At 56.0% G+C, this 17,423-nt stretch overlaps 1 protein-coding gene across 1 annotated transcript; it reads left to right on the top strand.

Annotated features, from left to right (window-relative positions):
• Window positions 1–749: 749 nt before the first annotated feature.
• On the top strand, window positions 750–17,095 carry GDF6 (growth differentiation factor 6). The gene is made up of 2 exons (XM_035011098.1): window positions 750–1,173; window positions 16,131–17,095. The coding sequence occupies exons 1-2, from the start codon at window positions 750–752 to the stop codon at window positions 17,093–17,095; spliced, it is 1,389 nt and encodes a 462-aa protein (XP_034866989.1).
• The last annotated feature ends 328 nt before the right edge of the window (window positions 17,096–17,423 follow it).

The following is a 17,423-nucleotide window of genomic DNA, read 5'->3' as shown; positions in this document are numbered from 1 at the left end:
CTGTCTTTGTGGAGAGCGGTACCCCACCGAGAGAATGGGGCTGTTCGGGGCTGGGCCCTGCGCCTGGGACGCGGCGAGGCTTCGCTGGCCCCGGGCTGGCCCCTGAAGGCAGTGAACGGCCGGCCTGGAGGTTGGGGCCGAGGAAAGACGGTACCACCACCACCCGGAGCCAGAGCGCAGTCCGCTGCAGAGGCGCCGGCCGGGAGCCGTCTCTGGGGGACGCCGCCGCCGCTTCCCTCCTCCCGGGCTGCACGCTCCCCGGACAGTGGAGGCGACCGGCGAGGCCCTAGGGCCCGCGCGGCGCCCCGGGGGGACCGAGCTTCGGACAGTGCTCGGGGGACTCTGGCGCTGTGGATGCGGCCGGGCTACCGCGCCCGCCTTCCCCCGCCCAGCGCTCTGGGCCCGCTCTGCGCACGCCGCCCGGCAACCCCGCGCGCGTCCCGCGGGGGCGCTGCGCCTCCCAGCCACACCGACACACGGCGGCCCCTCTCCCCTACACCTCCTGGCCGCACCACCCGCCTCTCCTCCCACCCTCCGCTCCCCTCCTCTCCCCTCCCCTCCCCTCCTTCCCCTCCCCTCCGGCGAGGGGCGGGAGGGGGCGTGGCAGGGCCGGGGTTTGTGTGGCTGGGACCCGGCTCCTTGCACTCGGAGTCCGCGCGAGGAGCCGGGCCCCGGCCGCTGTCCAGCCGCTCCGTGCCCCTCGCGCCCTGCGCCGCCGCCTCTCCGGGAGACGCTGCCACTCGCTCGCCATGGATACCCCTAGAGTCCTGCTGTCGGCCGTCTTCCTCATCAGTTTCCTGTGGGATTTGCCCGGTTTCCAGCAGGCTTCCATCTCCTCCTCCTCGTCGTCCGCGGAGCTGGGCTCTGCCAAGGGAATGCGAAGTCGCAAGGAAGGGAAGATGCCGCGGGCGCCACGAGACAGTACCACGGCCCGGGCGCCCCTGGAGCGCCACGAGCCAGGACCGCGGCCACAGGATGAGCCCCGGCGGCGGCCGCCGCAGCAGCCGCAAGCGCAGGAGCTTCCCGGCAGGGGCCCGCGCGTGGTGCCCCACGAGTACATGCTGTCAATTTACAGGACTTACTCCATCGCCGAGAAGCTGGGCATCAATGCCAGCTTTTTCCAGTCTTCCAAGTCGGCTAATACGATCACTAGCTTTGTAGACAGGGGACTAGGTAAGTGGCAAAGAAGATGCCCCACGACTCTCTCCCTGGAGCTCCGCAGCCACGGCGCTGCTCCGGCTCTGGCAGGAGGCTACATTTGTGAATTCCCTTCCTGCTCTGGACACCTCCCCCTTTCTTTTCTTAAATTGTTTTTCTCAAGCCCAGTAAGTTTCTGAATGCGGCTGCAGATTTTATTCCAGTTTGCAATCCTCCCTTCCTCGCTTCCTTCTTTCCTTTCCTTCCTTTCTCCCTTCCTTCCTTCTTTCTCTTGTCTTTTGCAGAAAGCAGCTCGGTGGCCGCTCGTCTGGTGGCTGGTGGAGGAAGCGTGGAGGACGGGAGGTGGCAGGCAAATGACTGGGTCTGGAGAGGGTCCGCGGCGGGGACTGAGGGCACACTTGCCACGGGGTCTCGGGTTGTGCGCGGAGCTTGGTACAAGGCCTGAGCTGCCGTGGCCGACCGGGCCGGGGCGGGGTGGGGGTGGGGGGAGACATGGGGCATGAGTGAGCGTTGGAAAGTCCCGAGCTCCCATCCGATCGCGGTGGGGGAAAAGCCGGCAGATGCAAGTCCCGCGGTCCGAGGAACAAGCCGCGAACTGCATTGGGCAATGCCCTGACCCAGCCGCTGCACGGGTTCTCAGCCCTTCCCTGCACTGGATGTGGGGATCATCAGCCCGGCAGGAGCCCCGCGCCCTCGGGCGTTTTTTGCTCCTCCAGCGCGCTCACCGCTGCGAGACGGCCAGCGAGTAGTTTCTGCTAGGGCAGGGGCAGCAACCGGCAGGATGGGGCAGGGGCAGGGCAACTAAGTCCAGGGATTTGTTGGTACTTAATTCATATGGGTGCATGGATATGCACATCCACCTTTCCAGCCAGGCATCGCTCCCCTCTCTGAGCTCCCAGGGTCCCTGTCCCTGGTCCCCTCTGAGGGCGTGGGTGCAAGAGTGGGCGCCTTCGGAAACTCCTGCACCCACTCCTTGCCACCCGCGTTCGTCCGCGCGGTGAGTGCCTCCGAGAGAACCTCGAGCTCCCCTTGGTCCCAGAAACTGAGGAGGGATCCACAGGCGCCAGGAACTCAGCTCCTAAAGAGGGGAGACAATAACGTGGAAGGAGACAGGAAAGGAAGGGAGATGAAGGAAAGAAAAGGGAAAGGGGCGGAAGGGGACGTGAAGAAAGGAAGGAGAAGATTAAAAAAAAAAAAAAAAGATTAAGGATAGAGACTTAGGTTCGCGGCTTTGACCACTTCCCCGCCTCCCACTTCCTCCCACTTCCAGGTCAATGAAAGTGGGGTGGCTCGGGAACCGGCGAGCGCCAGGGTTCAGGCGGACGGGGCTGCTCCCTCCCCGCCTGCCATGAGTACATGCTCGTCCACGGAGCTTTTCGGAGGAGGCTAAGAGCCCCCAGGCCCCCAAGCCCCGGGCTCTTCCCGGGCTTCAGACCCCAGCCTCCACGCTTGTAGCCACCTTCCTTGTGGGCCAGGGTTCCTGCCCACGCTCGGTTCGCCGCTGCAGCCGAGGTCAGAGAGGTTCATGAGCTGCTGAAAGGTCCGGCCGGCAAATTAACGCCTGCTATTTTATGGTGATTTTAGGACTACTAAAGTCACCTTTGCAGATACACACGGCTTCTTCGTAGTGCTGCAACTGCATCCCTAACCCCCGTGCTGCCAGCGCAGCTCGCCCCTCCTCCCCCCCCCACCAGTCTTTGCCCTGCCTCGGTTGTCTCCCTCCCTCCAAATCGTCTTTACCGTCCGTCTTCTCTACTCCTCTAGTCAAAGACTACCCTGCACATCCCTAGTGGAGACACTAAGGAAGCTCAGAGAAAATAGCTCAAGAGGCCTTTCCCCAGGGGAAGGAATCTCGGAGGCCCAGGCTGGCGGGCGGTTGGGCGCAAGTTTTCTTTTCCCCAAAGGAAGTGGCAAGAATCTCCGCCCCTCCCCCAAGCAGGCACCCCTAACTCGTAAGCTTCGCCCTGCGAGTTTGGCACGGGACCAAGAGACCCTGCAGGCTGTTCGGAGGTGTCTACCGAAGCCTGGGGCGTGCAGGCAGGAGTGGGAGGTCTCTGGGGAGTTCAGGTCCCGCGCAGACGCGGGCTCGCTTCACCCTTGCGGGCGCTGCATCCTCTCCCCCGGCACCGCGGGGGGCGTCCCCGGGCGCCGGAGGTAGGGAAAGGGACTGGCTGCGAGCCCAGGCCCAGGGGACCTCTGTTGCCGAGCCAAGGTCTCCAGGCTAGCCGGACCAAGATCCAGACGTCGGCTTCAACTCTGGAACGCGGTCCCCAGCCGGAGGAGACGGGGAGTGACCACTTGGACCGCAGCTTCGAAGGCACGGTCTCCTCCACGCTCTCAGGTTCCCAGCAAACGCAAAGAAGGGCAGTCAGTTGGCTGGGAAGGCTGTGCGGCTCGCCGCACGCCGCTCCGGGGTGAAGGAGTGCGGAGCCCAAGGCAGGAGGGGGCGCGCAGAGGAGGGGGTGTGTTGCGGGCTACAGCGCCAGCTTGATAAAGGGAAAGCCTCACTTTCCCTCTCACTGATTTTGATTTGATGTGTCACCGGCGGTGACCTCGGGCTGGACCTTCCGGGGCTTGCTTAGCATCGGGCCCCTGATTGGAGTGTTTCAACTCAGCGATCTAATTGAGGGTTCATGTCATAACACATCAAACGGTGTCTAGTCTCCCGTGATGGAAGGGACCCGCCAGCCGCGCATCCCCGGCTCCCCGCGAGGACTTCCGCCCCTCTCACGTGGGGACTCTCAACCGCGCCAAACCCGCCTACATCCCCTCCCCCACCCCGTGGATGGCGGGGCAAGGAGGAAAGAGCCGCGGCCAGCCGAGAGCTGGGCCAGCCGCGCTGACTTGGCGCCTTGCCTCGGGGATGTTTAAATCGCCGTCGAGTGCGGCAGGCTTGGCTTGGCGGAGCTGGGGACCCTCAGGGGGAGGAGCAAAGAAAATGGAAGGAATTCTGAAGCCTGTTCAGGAGGCAAGAACTCCTTGCTAACGTACACTATTTGTAAATAGCCTTCCTCGCCCGGGAACCCCGGAAGCTCAAAAGTTACCCCTCAGGCTTGAGATTAAGAGTGGGCAAGCAGGGATAAAAATCAGTCGGAAGTGAAAGAAGAGCGCTTTGCGTCTATAAAGATAGCACGTTCTCTATTACCTCACCCTTGCCACCTCCCCCCCCACACACACACACCCAAAGAGGAGAACTTACTGCAAGTTTTATTTTCTAAATGTCCCTCCTTTCGATTTGCTCTCCAAACATCCAGGGGTAATACTAACCAACATATATTGAGCATTTACTGCATACCAAGTACTGTGCTAAAATCTGTTACCTGAATTATTTCATTTAATTCTAACAACAACCCCTGGGGAAAGTGCTATAATCACTGTTTTACAGGTGAATTAAGGAAGACAAAGAGGTTAAGTTAAGCAAGTTGCTTAAGGTCATACAGAGGGGTGAAGCGCATATCCAATTCTAGATCCTGCATGCTTAACTATGGCACTACACGGGTAGGGTAAAGGGTGAGGAGGTTTCTAAGGATGGTGGCAGGAAGCAGAAGTTAAAAAAAAATGGGCAGATTTCCCATCTGGTCTAATATTCTTCGGTGATTTCTTAAGATCCAGTTTGGAGTTGGAGTGGAACTTTGGATTTGAGGGTCCGAATCCGTGCTGTGCTTTGCTTCCTCTTTGTGCTCTCTGGAAAGGCATAAACCCTGCTATCCCTGATCTTTAAATATTCCTCCATATTCTCTTAAAATGATTTTGAATCCACAAAGATGGAAAGTGTGTGCAGGTGTGTGTTGGTGCAGTTATAAGATCAGAATGGATCAGGTTGGATATAGAGAAATTACAGTTAGTGCATGGTGGAACCATTAAAAGGCCGCTGGTACTGGAGCCCTAGGGCCCCAACCCTGGGGCCTGAGAAAGGCAGACAGTTGGAACTTCTGTGAATTCAACGTGGCTGAGAGATAGAGGGGGAGAGAAAGAGAGAAACAAACCTCAGACTTTCCGTTTATGGAGTGAGAAGTGCCACATAATTCCAACAAGGGGGGAAGAAACCTCCCCCTTGGTTTGGGAAGAAACCAAATGAGTCTAGGAATACTGCTGCGAGTTCGGTTTCCAGATGATTTGGAAATAAGAAGACTCCTAAAAATTTTTTTTCCTGGTTATTGTTGTTAGAATAGCCTTTTCAGAGAGGAGGCAGTAGGGAACAGATAAAAACAAAAAACGAGATCGGAATATCGGAACATCGGAACTTGACACCCTAGAAATGAATCGCTGAAAAGTTTGCCACCGCCCATTGTTGGCTTCTTGGTTTACCTTCTGGGTCGCGATTATCTGGGGGCAGGGCAGGACAACTGGGCTAGCCATGCTGCGGGGAGGGTATTCTAAGAGCTACAGAGCTCCCTCGCGATTGAAGTTCGTCTGGGACAGCATGTTTATGCAAAACAGCGAGTTTCTGGGTGGACCTGGGCCGCAGAGTGGCGTAATCAACGCAGAAGCGCTTTTGCCCCGACCCTGTTGTCGTTGGCAAACGGAAAATGAAATATAAGCAGGGAAGTATTTTAATGGGGACGGAGGGAATTCACAACTGTTAATTATTTGGTGACCTTGTATTCGATTTGTTTGAGTCCCTTATAAAAACACTAATGCAGACCAGACGGCCAAGTGAGGAAGCCGGCAGAAGGTTCCAATCTAGGCTTTATTTCCCCGGAAAGAGGGAACAGCCTTGGAAAAGGATTGCTGGGCATTCAAGTGTGCGTGTGAGAGCGCGCCCGCGTGCGCGCCGGCGTGGGGTTTGCATTGCTGTCCAGGTTCATGATCTTCTATCAGGCCTGTGGACTGGAAGGTCCCGGAAAAAGGCCTGGGGTGACGGAAGGAAGCCTTAAAGGAGTTTGTTCTTCTCTTCTGGTTGCAATCATTAAAACATTTTAAAGGCCACAAACCACAAACGCCTTAGCCATTGGCTTGTTGTTAAGTATCAGTTACTGTCACCCCCATCCCTAAGGTCTTAAGGGTTGCCTTACAAGACTCTTAAAAGGGCCACCTTAGCAAGTAAGTTAGGAACACCTAGTACCTTCTGCAGCGAAAGTGCAAGTGGGGCCAGAATTCAGGGCGAGCTTCCTCTGCAGGGGAGGCTAATTTGAAAAGGACTCCGAACGTTTTCCCCAGCGCGGGAGGCGCTTGGGCTCTGGGAGTTTGCGCGGTAGAGTTGCCGGTGGGGGAGGGGATCGAAAAACGTGCTCAAACATCCTTGTCTTTTCTCCACATTAAAACAAAACAAAACAAAACAAAACAAAAATTACCTAAACCACAGCCCACGGCAGGCCTTGAGAATCCCTCGTTCCGCAAACTGAATGAAGACAGGAAACCTCCCCCTCGCGACCTGCGAGTTTGCGCGCCGCAAGGACCCGAAGGGAACGCGGGCGTTGCACAGGAGGTGGTCCAAACGCAACCGGGCTTTTTCCCAGTCGGAGTTCTCCGGGTTCTGGAGGCACGCCTCCTTGCAATTGGTGCCGTTTTCCTGGGGCGGCGACAGGGGAAGGAAAAGAGAAGGGGACGCAGAGGTGGGAGAAAGATGTTATGGTAGAGATAGGACAGAACGAAAACGGTTTCCTGGCAGGACTGCTGCGCGCAGTAAACGATGCAGAGCGCATCAACAATAATCCCGGGGGGCTCTTAAGTAAAGTGAAGGGCATTAGTTCAATAAATCCTCGGGTATGGAATAACCCTGGGCAAACGCTGCTCTCTGGCCCCGGGGACCGTATCCCAGCCGAGGCCGCGAGGTGTGGTTAGCGGGAACGTGGGTCCTCCGCGTCCTTTCGTTGCTTGGCACCAACCGCCTCCCTGCCCGCCCCTCCCCGCCCTACCCCCGCCTCTCTTAAAGCCCTGGCTGTTTATTTTTAAGCTCAATGGCGGTTAAGTGGTGTCTTCTGTTTATAGGAATTAAATAGGTCCTCGTCGGCCTAATGGGTTCCAGGGTTGCTGTTCTCTGCCTTCCAGGACAGTCCATTAGCGCTGCTGGGGGCCGAGGGTTGGGTCGGCGTGGCGTGAGCCGCTGCAGGCGCCCGGCCGCACTGTCCAGCTTTCCAGGAGATGCGCGCGCCGCGCCGCCCGCGGCCCGGGGGTCTGGGGGCGGAGTTCGGCTTAGGGACGCGGTAGTGGGCGTGCTGGAGAGGAGAAGGGCGGGCCTCTGGCCCAGTCGGAAGCGGTTTAGCTGACGGAGCCGAGCAGAAAGTGGGGGCAGGAGCAGCGCGGAGGGTTGGCTTTGGGATCCCGGTGGTTTACACGCCCCCCTGCCCTCCTTTAAGAACGTAGGAACCAAAGAAAATCCGTGCGCCTGCTTTGCAAATCTGGCTTCCAGGCACCTCGGTCCAGCCCTCATCCCGCTTCCCAGTAGACTGTGGCTCCCGCGCCCCGTGGGGAGGGAAATTGAATGTTAGACGATGGTCCACAGCTGCCACCGCGAATCTCATTCTGCTGCGACGTTAGTTCGGAAGTCAGCCCAAGGTGAGCGCAGTGGAGCAGAGTTTCCACTGCCCCTCCTTCAGAAGCCGCGCCCGGCCCAAAACTTTCAAGAGCTCACCATTGAGGTTTCTCTTGCGCAGGAGCCCTGGGCACTCAAGTCCTTTCCTGTCCACACAACACGCCAATGTGAACCCCTCTCCCCACCTGCAAACCCGAGAACTGGTCGTGGAGGAGAAACCAAATAAAACGGGAACCTTTTCTTCTACTTTTGCTCTCGAAACTCTCTAGTCGAAAGGCCTGATCGTATTCCACCCCTGAAGGCTGCTTCGCGGCAGCATTTCCTCCTTCCCTCCAACCCTGGGCCTGTGTGGCTCCAGTGGGCTCCCAGTGACCCTGCTGGTCCGCCGTGCAGCGAGGGCGGCCCCTGGCACATCACCCGGTCCGGGCCCTGCATGCACAGCTCCAAGGGAAGGGCAGTGACCTTCGGAGGACATGGGGACCCGGCGGAAAGGTGGGGAGAGAAGGGTACAGCTTGTGGCAATAGAACCGGGCTTCCGTTTGGACTTCATCTGCAGTGGTGTCAGATTCAGATTCTGGAAGCCCTGGGTGAGACTGCCCTGAAAAGAGAGCCCCGCGAAGTGTTCTTGATCTCGGCTTCGAATCACTGGTTCTTGAACCCCTCTCAAGAACGCGAGGCCACGAGGTTTCGCACTAAGTTCTTGGACCCCACTTGACAAGGAATCCATTTCATCTTAGAGAAACAAAAGAATCTCCTCGAAGTGCCTTGGGAGTCCTGCTGGGGTTGCGCAGTGTCCAGTGCTCAGGGGAGAGGGCTGGTCCTTGTCTCCCCGCCAGAACCTGGCCTTATTGCCACAGAAGGCTGTGCTGAGGCTAGGAGGGCCCCCGGAAGTTTGCCTTCCGTTGGGTGGCATCTGGGGTTCTCCTTCCCTCCCCTCCCACCCTCACTCATTTGCCTCTGGCTGGGCCAGAGTGTGGTGCACTAACACTAGGATTTCTCTGTGGGATCCAGGTGGGCCACCAGGCCTGCTTAATCCTGTGGGGTTCACAAGCCCCAGGCTTCTTGCAGGGAGGAGGGCGCCGTCTGCCAGGCTTGGGAGAAAGACTAGAAAAGCCTCTCCAGATTCCGTGGAGGCCCCGCCTTGGGCCTCTCTGATCTTTGAAAGGAGGAAAGAAGCTGAGAAACGCAGGGCACGCTATTGGAGAAAACACAGGAAGCCAAGAGATCCAGAGAGAAGCTGCGCGGGTGAGTGTGTGGTGAGGAGACACACACCTGCCCACTGACTGGGCTTTCTCAGGCGACTTGCTCTGCATCTGGGCCCTGCACTCAGCCTCAGGGGCCATTCATTGCTACAGCCCATCTCCCCACCAAATGTGCCTGGCCCTTTGCGGGTGAAGAACATCTGAAATGTCACCTTCATCCCCACCCCAGATTGGCTCTGTGGACAGATCGTGCCTCCTCCCTGCCAAAAGGGCTCCACAGTGGGAGGTGAGGAGTGGGGCAAGGAGACCAACCCCCAGGCCTCTCAGGGCTGCATCTGCCCAGCCAGGGAGCCAAATGGATTAGCATCTGGGCTAGCGCTGGCCCTGAGCCCACAGAGGAGGGAACCTGCTGGGAGGGACCTATCCTTGATGAGGTTCTGGCTGGAGGTTCGTTGTTCACCTGGAAGTTGTGTGAGAGACCTCAGTAGTGGATGACATAATGACACAGGAGCACTGAGATGGATCCATGTGATGGGGGTGAGGCCACAACCCCTGTGGGCCTTACACTTCCCTGGACCTCAGATGAATAGGAACTGGAAGTCCATGCTTCTCTCTTTACCCCTCTGCCCAGCACCTTTCCTTCATTCACTTCTGGAAGTCCTGCCGAAATAAGTGGATTGCCTCTCCTCAAAGAAGGCCAAGAGGAGTATAGGTGCATCTTCTGCCTGCCTGGATGTAGGCAGTTATAGCGATATTGACTGCATTCACTGGGCGCTTCTGTGTGTCACGCACAACCGGCCATGGGTGCCTTGACTCTGACCTTTACAATGACTCTGCAAAGTGGGGGATGGTTCTCCCATTTTACAGATGAGGCATATGAGTCTGGGAGAGATTATGTGACCTAGAGTATCCAGGGTCACCCAGCCAATAAGTCACAGATCAGGTTTCAAATCCATGTCTCTTAGACTCTACATTCCTGTGCTAATTTCATGTTGTCAGTAGTAATCAATATTTGCACATGTCTTCAGATAAATATCTTTCTACTCTTTCTCTCATTTGCTACCCCTCCTTCAGGGACTCTGTGAGCTGGTGTTATCTTCATTTTGTAGATGAGAGAATTGTTTCCCTGTAAGTTTTCGTTCAAAACTCCAGTTGTTAACATCCCTTCAGTTCTGCTGTTTAGGAAGTGATTTACTCTAGGAGACCAGAGATTGATGCCCTTCCCCCAAGCACGGGCTGCATGAAAGAGCAGGAGCCTTCTCAGGGTTTCTGCCAAACACAGAGTTCAAGGGCTGGGATGTCCAGGGTGACAGCACAGATACTGGAGCCAGACTGCCATGTCTACCTCTTCTTGGGCAAGTTACTATTCAACAATCTGTATTTTAAGTTTTCTGGTCCATAACATGAGCATAGTAATGATATCCTTTTCTTTTCCATAGTTAGTTTTGAGGCTTAAGTGAGTTATGAGAATTTAGATTATGCACAGCAGATGGTAATTGCTACACCAGTGTTTGCTATTACGATTTTTATTCTGGATGGTCAAGCCAGAGCACCCAGTAGAGGCTGAATTGTGTGGACTGCCTCCTGAATCTGCCCCTCAGTGAGGATGCTTAGTGAGCTCAGCAGTTTGCAACAGATCTCAACAGGGCCAGGATTCAGGACAAGAATACAGGGGGAGGCTTAGGTTATTACTGTGTCCCAGGAGAGGGTAATCGTTGGAGCACGAAGTACTCAGAGGCCTTCACACCCCAGGGGAGAGGGCTGGTGGCTCATTTTTACTCACCCTGTACACCGGACTCTATTTCCAACCTGTAGACTTTGGCACCTCAGGGCAGTGTTGAAGCTGAGTGATCTAGGGAACAAGCGACTCCAAATCTAGCCATGAAATCCCTGCGTGGAGATCTTCTTCCTTGTAGTAAAGGAAGAAGAAAGAAGATCCCGGGGGAACCCAGATCGCCGGGAGTTGATGGCACTGGTGATGAATGTGTGTCGCGTGTCCTCCCTCCCTCTTTGCACCACCGCCCAATCAGAGCCGTGGAAGGGGGCGTGGCCGCAGGTCGGAGGGCTTAGGAATTAGGACCTTCAGATCTTGCACTTCACTAGCTGCAGGACATTGGGCAAGTGAAGATACCTCGCAGAACCCCAGTTTCCTCATCTATAAATGAGTGTAACCGTAGAACGGGCCTCACACCCCGCGGTGAGGATTCAGGGACAGAGCCCATCAAAGCCCTGAGCACGTGCCTGCCGCAAAGGCGCGCCCCAGAAGCGCTCAGTGCTGCTGTTGGCTCGAAAATGACGGGGGTTGGGGGAAAGGCTTAACTGCAAAGACATCTGGAGTTTTCTTTGTAAAGATGGGTGCCGATCCCGCCCCTCCCATCCCTCCACCTAGGGAAGTGGGCGTGGGAAAGCCCACTATCATCTCGGCTCTCTGAGCCATCGCCTAGTCGCACCCCTAGATCTGCGCTTTCGGAGGACGTGGGGTGGGACGCGTGGCGGGGTGGCGGGTAGAGGCGGGTACGGGCCTGCCAGAGGCTTGGCCATTCAAAGGATGGGAGCCCGACGCGCAGGGAGGAGCTCTCTGAGAGAGCTGGGGCCGCGGGGCACCCTCGGCGCGACGAGTGACAGAAAATCCCGCAAGGACTCTGAAGAGGGACCTCAAGCAGCCTACATATCTCAGAGATGTCTTGGAAAAAATGCAGTGCGGGCCCTTCCCGCCCCAAACCAAATAAAGCTGCGGGTTTTCGGAAACCCTCAGCAGGGTGGCCCAGTTGAGCTGGCCCCAGCAGGAACAGCCCTGGGGGACCCTCAAGACACATTCCCTGCCGCTGCGCGTCTCTCGCTGAGGCTGCCCTCCTGGGGCTCAGGTTCCCGGGTGTTCGGTGTTTGGTGCCCTGAGCATCCTTTCCTTTCTGATCTGGTGTGTTTCTTAGCTTCCTCCAGCCAAGCACTGAGGCTTCGACCTGCACTGATGACTTTACCTTCCTAGGCCAATTTTCTCATTTAAAATGGGTGTTATAGTCCCTACCTTGCAAGTGATTAGTTCTTTTCCCCCTGTGTCCTCATTTGCTTCTTTTTAAAAATTGTTTATCAAATTCCATACCAGATGTGCATGTTTGAGGTCTCCTCACCTCAGCCTTTTACCAACTTGCTCTTAATTCAAAAAAGGCTGACCTATTTATGAAGACTTTTCTTCAAATATGCAGATAGTTTGTTCCTTCCTTCTCCTCTCCTTCCCCTCCTTCCTCTATCCACCCACCTGGGAAAATTGATAAGCACAAATTCAGCAATTGTAACTTGAAAGGTCTGTACCTCCGTCTAATACACAGCAAACACTGAGTTAACTGGGTTTGAGCCAAGCTGTAACAAACCAGGTCCATGCAAATTAAAAGCAAAGTAAAAACTCCCATGATTTATTACTGATTGATTTCAATTTAAAGGCCTAAAGCTTAGGATTCACTTCCAAGTTGTTAAAAAAAAAAAAAAAAGTGCCACAGACCAAATGAAAAGTGCATGTCTCTAGGGAGGGGGATGGGAGAGAGGGTCATTCGATGCTATCGGCCCCAATTTATAAAGGACTTCAGCCCTCATTTACACAGGACTTAATGGGAGAGGAGGCTTGTGGAAGGGAATGTGAAGGGCTGGCTTCCCACCCACAGGTCGCCATGGTGGCAGGGCCAGGCTTTTTGATGCCAGGTCAGCAGGCAAAGTGTCTTCAGGGTCACAGGGGCTGGTGGTGTGTGCACTCCCCAGGTCGGATGCCTCCTCTGGGCTATTTCTGTGATTCATGGCTCCAGAGCAGGTCCAGACAGGTGGGGAATGTAGTCAGTAGGAGAGCTGTGCGGAGTTGCCACCTTCTTGGACCCTCTGTTAAGGGGTTAGAGGTTCTGGAGACCCAGTGAGAGTACATGTGGCAGAAAGAGTAAAAAAAAAAAAATGTGGGGGTGGCTGTGGGGTGGGGGCAAAAAGGAGCTGAGAGAAAGAGTGACTTGGTTCTGGTGAGTACCACCTTAGACCCTGCCCTGGGTCCTGTGCTTTGGAGGACCCTGTTTTGCCCAGCCCCCAGTGGCGCCTGATCCACAAGGTGGGGAAATGGGGAAATCTAAAGAGCCAAGGGAACATGCTCATCTCAATTAGTGATTCTTAAAGTGGGATCCCAGACCAGCAGAATCAGCATTACCTGGGAACGGAGAAAAATGCAAATTCTGGGCTCCACAACAACCCCCTGGGGCCTGAGAGAAGTGAGAAGTTCTATTTTTAACAAGGGTGATGCTGTATGATGTGATGCTTATCTTGCAGATTTAGGGACGCTTATAGGTTTAGTGGCCTTGAGAGCTACTACTCTACTGTGGTACCCAAACCATAGAGCTCTTGCCCAAATAGCCCAGGGCCCCCTTTCAGGGCCCGGGCAGCTGCTTCATTGGGTCTGTCCTGCAGAGAGTGTATGGACACCAGTGAAACATGCCTGGGCAGCCCGGAACTGTGAGCAAGGGTGTCCACAGTCATGCAGGCATGGCTGCTCAAGCTGTGGGATGGAGCTGGTATGGAAAGGGAAGGGGGCAGGTTACAGAATGAAGACCCCATTTGCACTCTTTCCTTGAGCCCTGGAAAGATTACGAGCTGGCTGGTCTTGCTAGAAAGATCATCAGAAATCCCAAGGCTGCAGAATCAGCAGAGCCCTCTACAGATGCTTTCCTCTGTTCTGACCATTCTTGAGGACCAGAGAAATGTGACTTGGCCATACAGACTAACTATTATTAGCCCCCACTTTTTTAGAAAAAGAGTAAAAACAAAAGAAGGCTGATTTCTCCATGTTTCATGAGAGAGAAATAAATTACCCTTTACACCTTCCTATGCTCTCCAGCCAGTGACAAACTGTCTTAAGAGTTATGTAAGCAGAGATGGAAATGATTTCCTTCTGGCGTCCATGTTTTATTCCCAGCAAGGCCTGCGAATGTAGTTTGGACTGTATCCCCCATCCCTCATACCCCAGCCATTGCTGGTTGCTTTTAAACTCTACTACCTGCACTCCCAATAGAGAGGCAATGGGGCAGTGGGGCTTAGTGGCTAAATGTTCCAACTCTGGAATTAAATAGACTTAAGTTTGGATCTCAACCTTTACCACTTACTAGCTGTCAGACTTCAGTAATCAACTTAATTTCTCCAAACCTTGGTTTTCCCGCCTGTAAAATGGGAACTATCTACCTCACAGAACTGGTCTGTGCTTGCAGATAAAGTAAGGATGAAAAATATGTCAGCCCTCACAATACTTAGCTGGTGCAGCAAATGCCTTCGGTTTGTCCCTCTCATCACATCCTTCGTTGGGGGAGAGAGAAATATGAGAGGCAAGAAAGTGAAGCCTAAGGCAATAGGTCCAGAGATCTGGGTGGTGGCTGAAGGTTGTCAGACGCAGGTTTCTTTAAAGGAGGAGAAGAAAGTGTGCTGAGTTCCCACTGATTTTAATGTGACCCTGGTCGGTTTGAAGGTCTTGGCTTCCATAAATCAACCGCCTCCAGCAGCTTTTCCCTCTTCACCTCTCTAACCCTTCCCACAGCTCCATCTCAGGTTGGGACATGTGCCTGAGAGTGAGGTAGCCTGCCCTGCAGGCAGCCCGTAGTGGGGACTGGGTTTGGCTGAGGCTCCAGGTCCAGTGCCCTGGGGCTACATCGGACAGGCAGTGAGGGTCTGACCGGGACCCAGTGACACTTTTACTGTTGAAATCGAACCAAACTTTACTAGCTTCTGGGGAAAGCTGGGGGCTTTGGGGATTTTTGTATTTGCTGGGTTGTAAATATTTTATGAGAAGGCAGCCCAGGAAAATCTGGTTAGCTTTCCGCCTTGCACACTGAAGTGGGGTTGGCTTCATGCACAAATGCGTCAAAAAAGAAGTCAAGTTTTGCCTTGGTCCCAAAGAATTCATCTTGGATCTTAAAAGCCTGTTATTCCCTGCACCTCCCCCCAATTATGTGCCCTAAATTTCTTTTTCTTATTTGTAACCAAAAATTTAATCTTCAAAAGATTAGTTCCAAAGCAAGATTTCAAGTTGGGTGGGTGGGTGGAGGGGAGAATGTCACTGTGTGTGTGTTTGAGGTTTTCTCCTGATGTATTTCTCATTGACTGCAGGGTCTTCTCAATGGATAGTTGCCTGGTGTGTGTGTGTGTGTGTGTGTGTGTTCTTTTTCTCCCCCCCCCCCCCCCCCAGCAGACTTCTGAAAGCTTGGTTGCTCTTTTGTAGGTTGTTAAAATGGTTGGTGAATCTGAAAAAGGAAGCAAGCAAGCAAGCAAAGCAAGCAAGCAATCCCAAAGCAGATCTTCATTCTGTCAGCTTTGTGCTGGGCCTAAATACTTCAGCAAAAGTGTCTAAGGGGCAGCAACGCTCCCCGAGACCAGGAGGTCTAACTAGGGCTGCATCTTCAAATCATCTTGGAGCTTAAAAACAAAAACAAAACCCAAAATGAACAAACAAAATCTAGCAAAAACCCAGTACCCAGGCTCTGTCCAGAGACCTTGTCTCAATTGGTTAAAGCAAGCCCTGGCACTGGTAATTTTTAAATTCTCTGGATGATTATAAGGGGCACCCAGAGTGAGAATAACTGGTCTGGAAGTTTCCACTTACTGACCAGCATGTACTCCAGGTCAGGCATGGCTGCGGTACGAAGGACAGGACATGGTCCTAGCTCCTATGGGCCGGTGGAGGCGGGGCAGGGTGTTGCTGGGAAAGACCACTAAGGAGACAAATAGAAACGAGGTCACCGTAGATAGTGCTAAGTGGGGTGAGATAATAAACCCGGGTCCTGTGATAGTGACCGAGGGAGGCTACTTTAGATCGGGGTGGTCGAAGATGGCCTCTCGGAGGAGGCGACATTTGGACCGAGACGTGAATGATGAGAACGACGAGCCAGTCAGCCGAAAGGAGGCCTGGGGGAAGCGCGGCCCGGGCCCACGACCACAAAGGGCACATTAGTGGTTACGCAGGCTCCTGGGGGAAAACCCGGGAGGCCGCCGCCGCAGCCGCCGCTCCAGCAGCCACCGACTTCCGCCCTGGGAGTCCCGGGCTGACCGGGGGGGTGAGGGGGTGGTGCGGTGGGGGGGGGGGAGGCCTGCCCTGGTGCTCCCCCTCCCCTAGCTGCGCACGGGCCCGGGCGGGGAGCCGGGGTGGTCAGGCCCCGGGCTGGCCGAGCTGGACTCCCAGCCGGCCTGCCCCGCTGCCCGCCCTTTTCCTCCCGGGCGCGGCCGCAGAGCACCGGGCTGATCTCCCCCTTAAGTGAAACTGACTGTAATGATTTTTTATCTCGCAGACGATCTCTCGCACACTCCTCTCCGGAGACAGAAGTATTTGTTTGATGTGTCCACGCTCTCAGACAAAGAAGAGCTGGTGGGCGCGGAGCTGCGGCTCTTTCGCCAGGAGCCCGCAACGCCCTGGGGGCCACCGGCCGGGCCGCTCCACGTGCAGCTCTTCCCCTGCTTGTCGCCCCTGCTGCTGGACGCGCGGACCCTGGACCCGCAGGGGGCGCCCCGGGCCGGCTGGGAGGTCTTCGACGTGTGGCAGGGCCTGCGCCAGCAGCCCTGGAAGCAGCTGTGCTTGGAGCTGCGGGCCGCGTGGGGCGAGCCGGGAGCCGGGGAGGCCGAGGCACGCGCGCCGGCGCCCCAGCAGCCGCCGCCCCCGGACCTGCGGAGTCTGGGCTTCGGCCGGAGGGTGCGGCCCCCCCAGGAGCGCGCCCTGCTCGTCGTGTTCACCAGATCCCAGCGCAAGAACCTGTTCGCCGAGATGCGCGAACAGCTGGGCTCGGCCGAGGTCGCGGGCCCCGGCGGCGCCGGCGCCGAGGGGTCGTGGCCGCCGCCGTCGGGCGCCCCGGACGCCGGGCCGTGGCTGCCCTCGCCCGGCCGCCGGCGGCGGCGCACAGCCTTCGCCAGCCGCCACGGTAAGCGGCACGGCAAGAAGTCGAGGCTGCGCTGCAGCAAGAAGCCCCTGCACGTGAACTTCAAGGAGCTGGGCTGGGACGACTGGATTATCGCGCCCCTGGAGTACGAGGCCTACCACTGCGAAGGCGTGTGCGACTTCCCGCTGCGCTCGCACCTGGAGCCCACCAACCACGCCATCATCCAGACGCTGATGAACTCCATGGATCCCGGCTCCACCCCGCCCAGCTGCTGTGTGCCCACCAAATTGACTCCCATCAGCATCCTGTACATCGACGCGGGCAATAACGTGGTCTACAAGCAGTACGAGGACATGGTGGTGGAGTCCTGCGGCTGCAGGTAGCGGCGCCTTTCCTGCCGCCTTGGCCCCTGACGGCAGGGGAGGCCTGACTGCAGAGAGGCCGAGGAGCTGGCCTCGGAGGAGGCAGAGGGTGGGAGGAACAGCCTGGACGTGCAGCCGGGTGGGAGAGGAGGGAGCTCAGCCTTCCCAGAACCTTCCACCTGCCAGCCCCGAGGGAGATACGGATTTTCACACCTTGCCTGGCCACCCAGGAAAAACAAGCCAAGGAGGATTTCTTTAGTTGTTGTTTTTTCCTTTTTCTTTATTATTGTGGCTTTGGATTTCCTTGTGTGCCTCACAGGTTTTGATAGGAGGTGGGGGGCGGGGAGAC

Source organism: Mirounga leonina, unplaced genomic scaffold, assembly GCF_011800145.1.
Source record: "Mirounga leonina isolate KUSES-001 unplaced genomic scaffold, KU_Mleo_1.0 Mir_165, whole genome shotgun sequence".
Lineage (NCBI taxonomy): Eukaryota > Metazoa > Chordata > Mammalia > Carnivora > Phocidae > Mirounga > Mirounga leonina.
The sequence above is the reverse complement of the archived record's forward strand: the minus strand, read 5'-3'. Positions and strand labels throughout refer to the sequence as shown.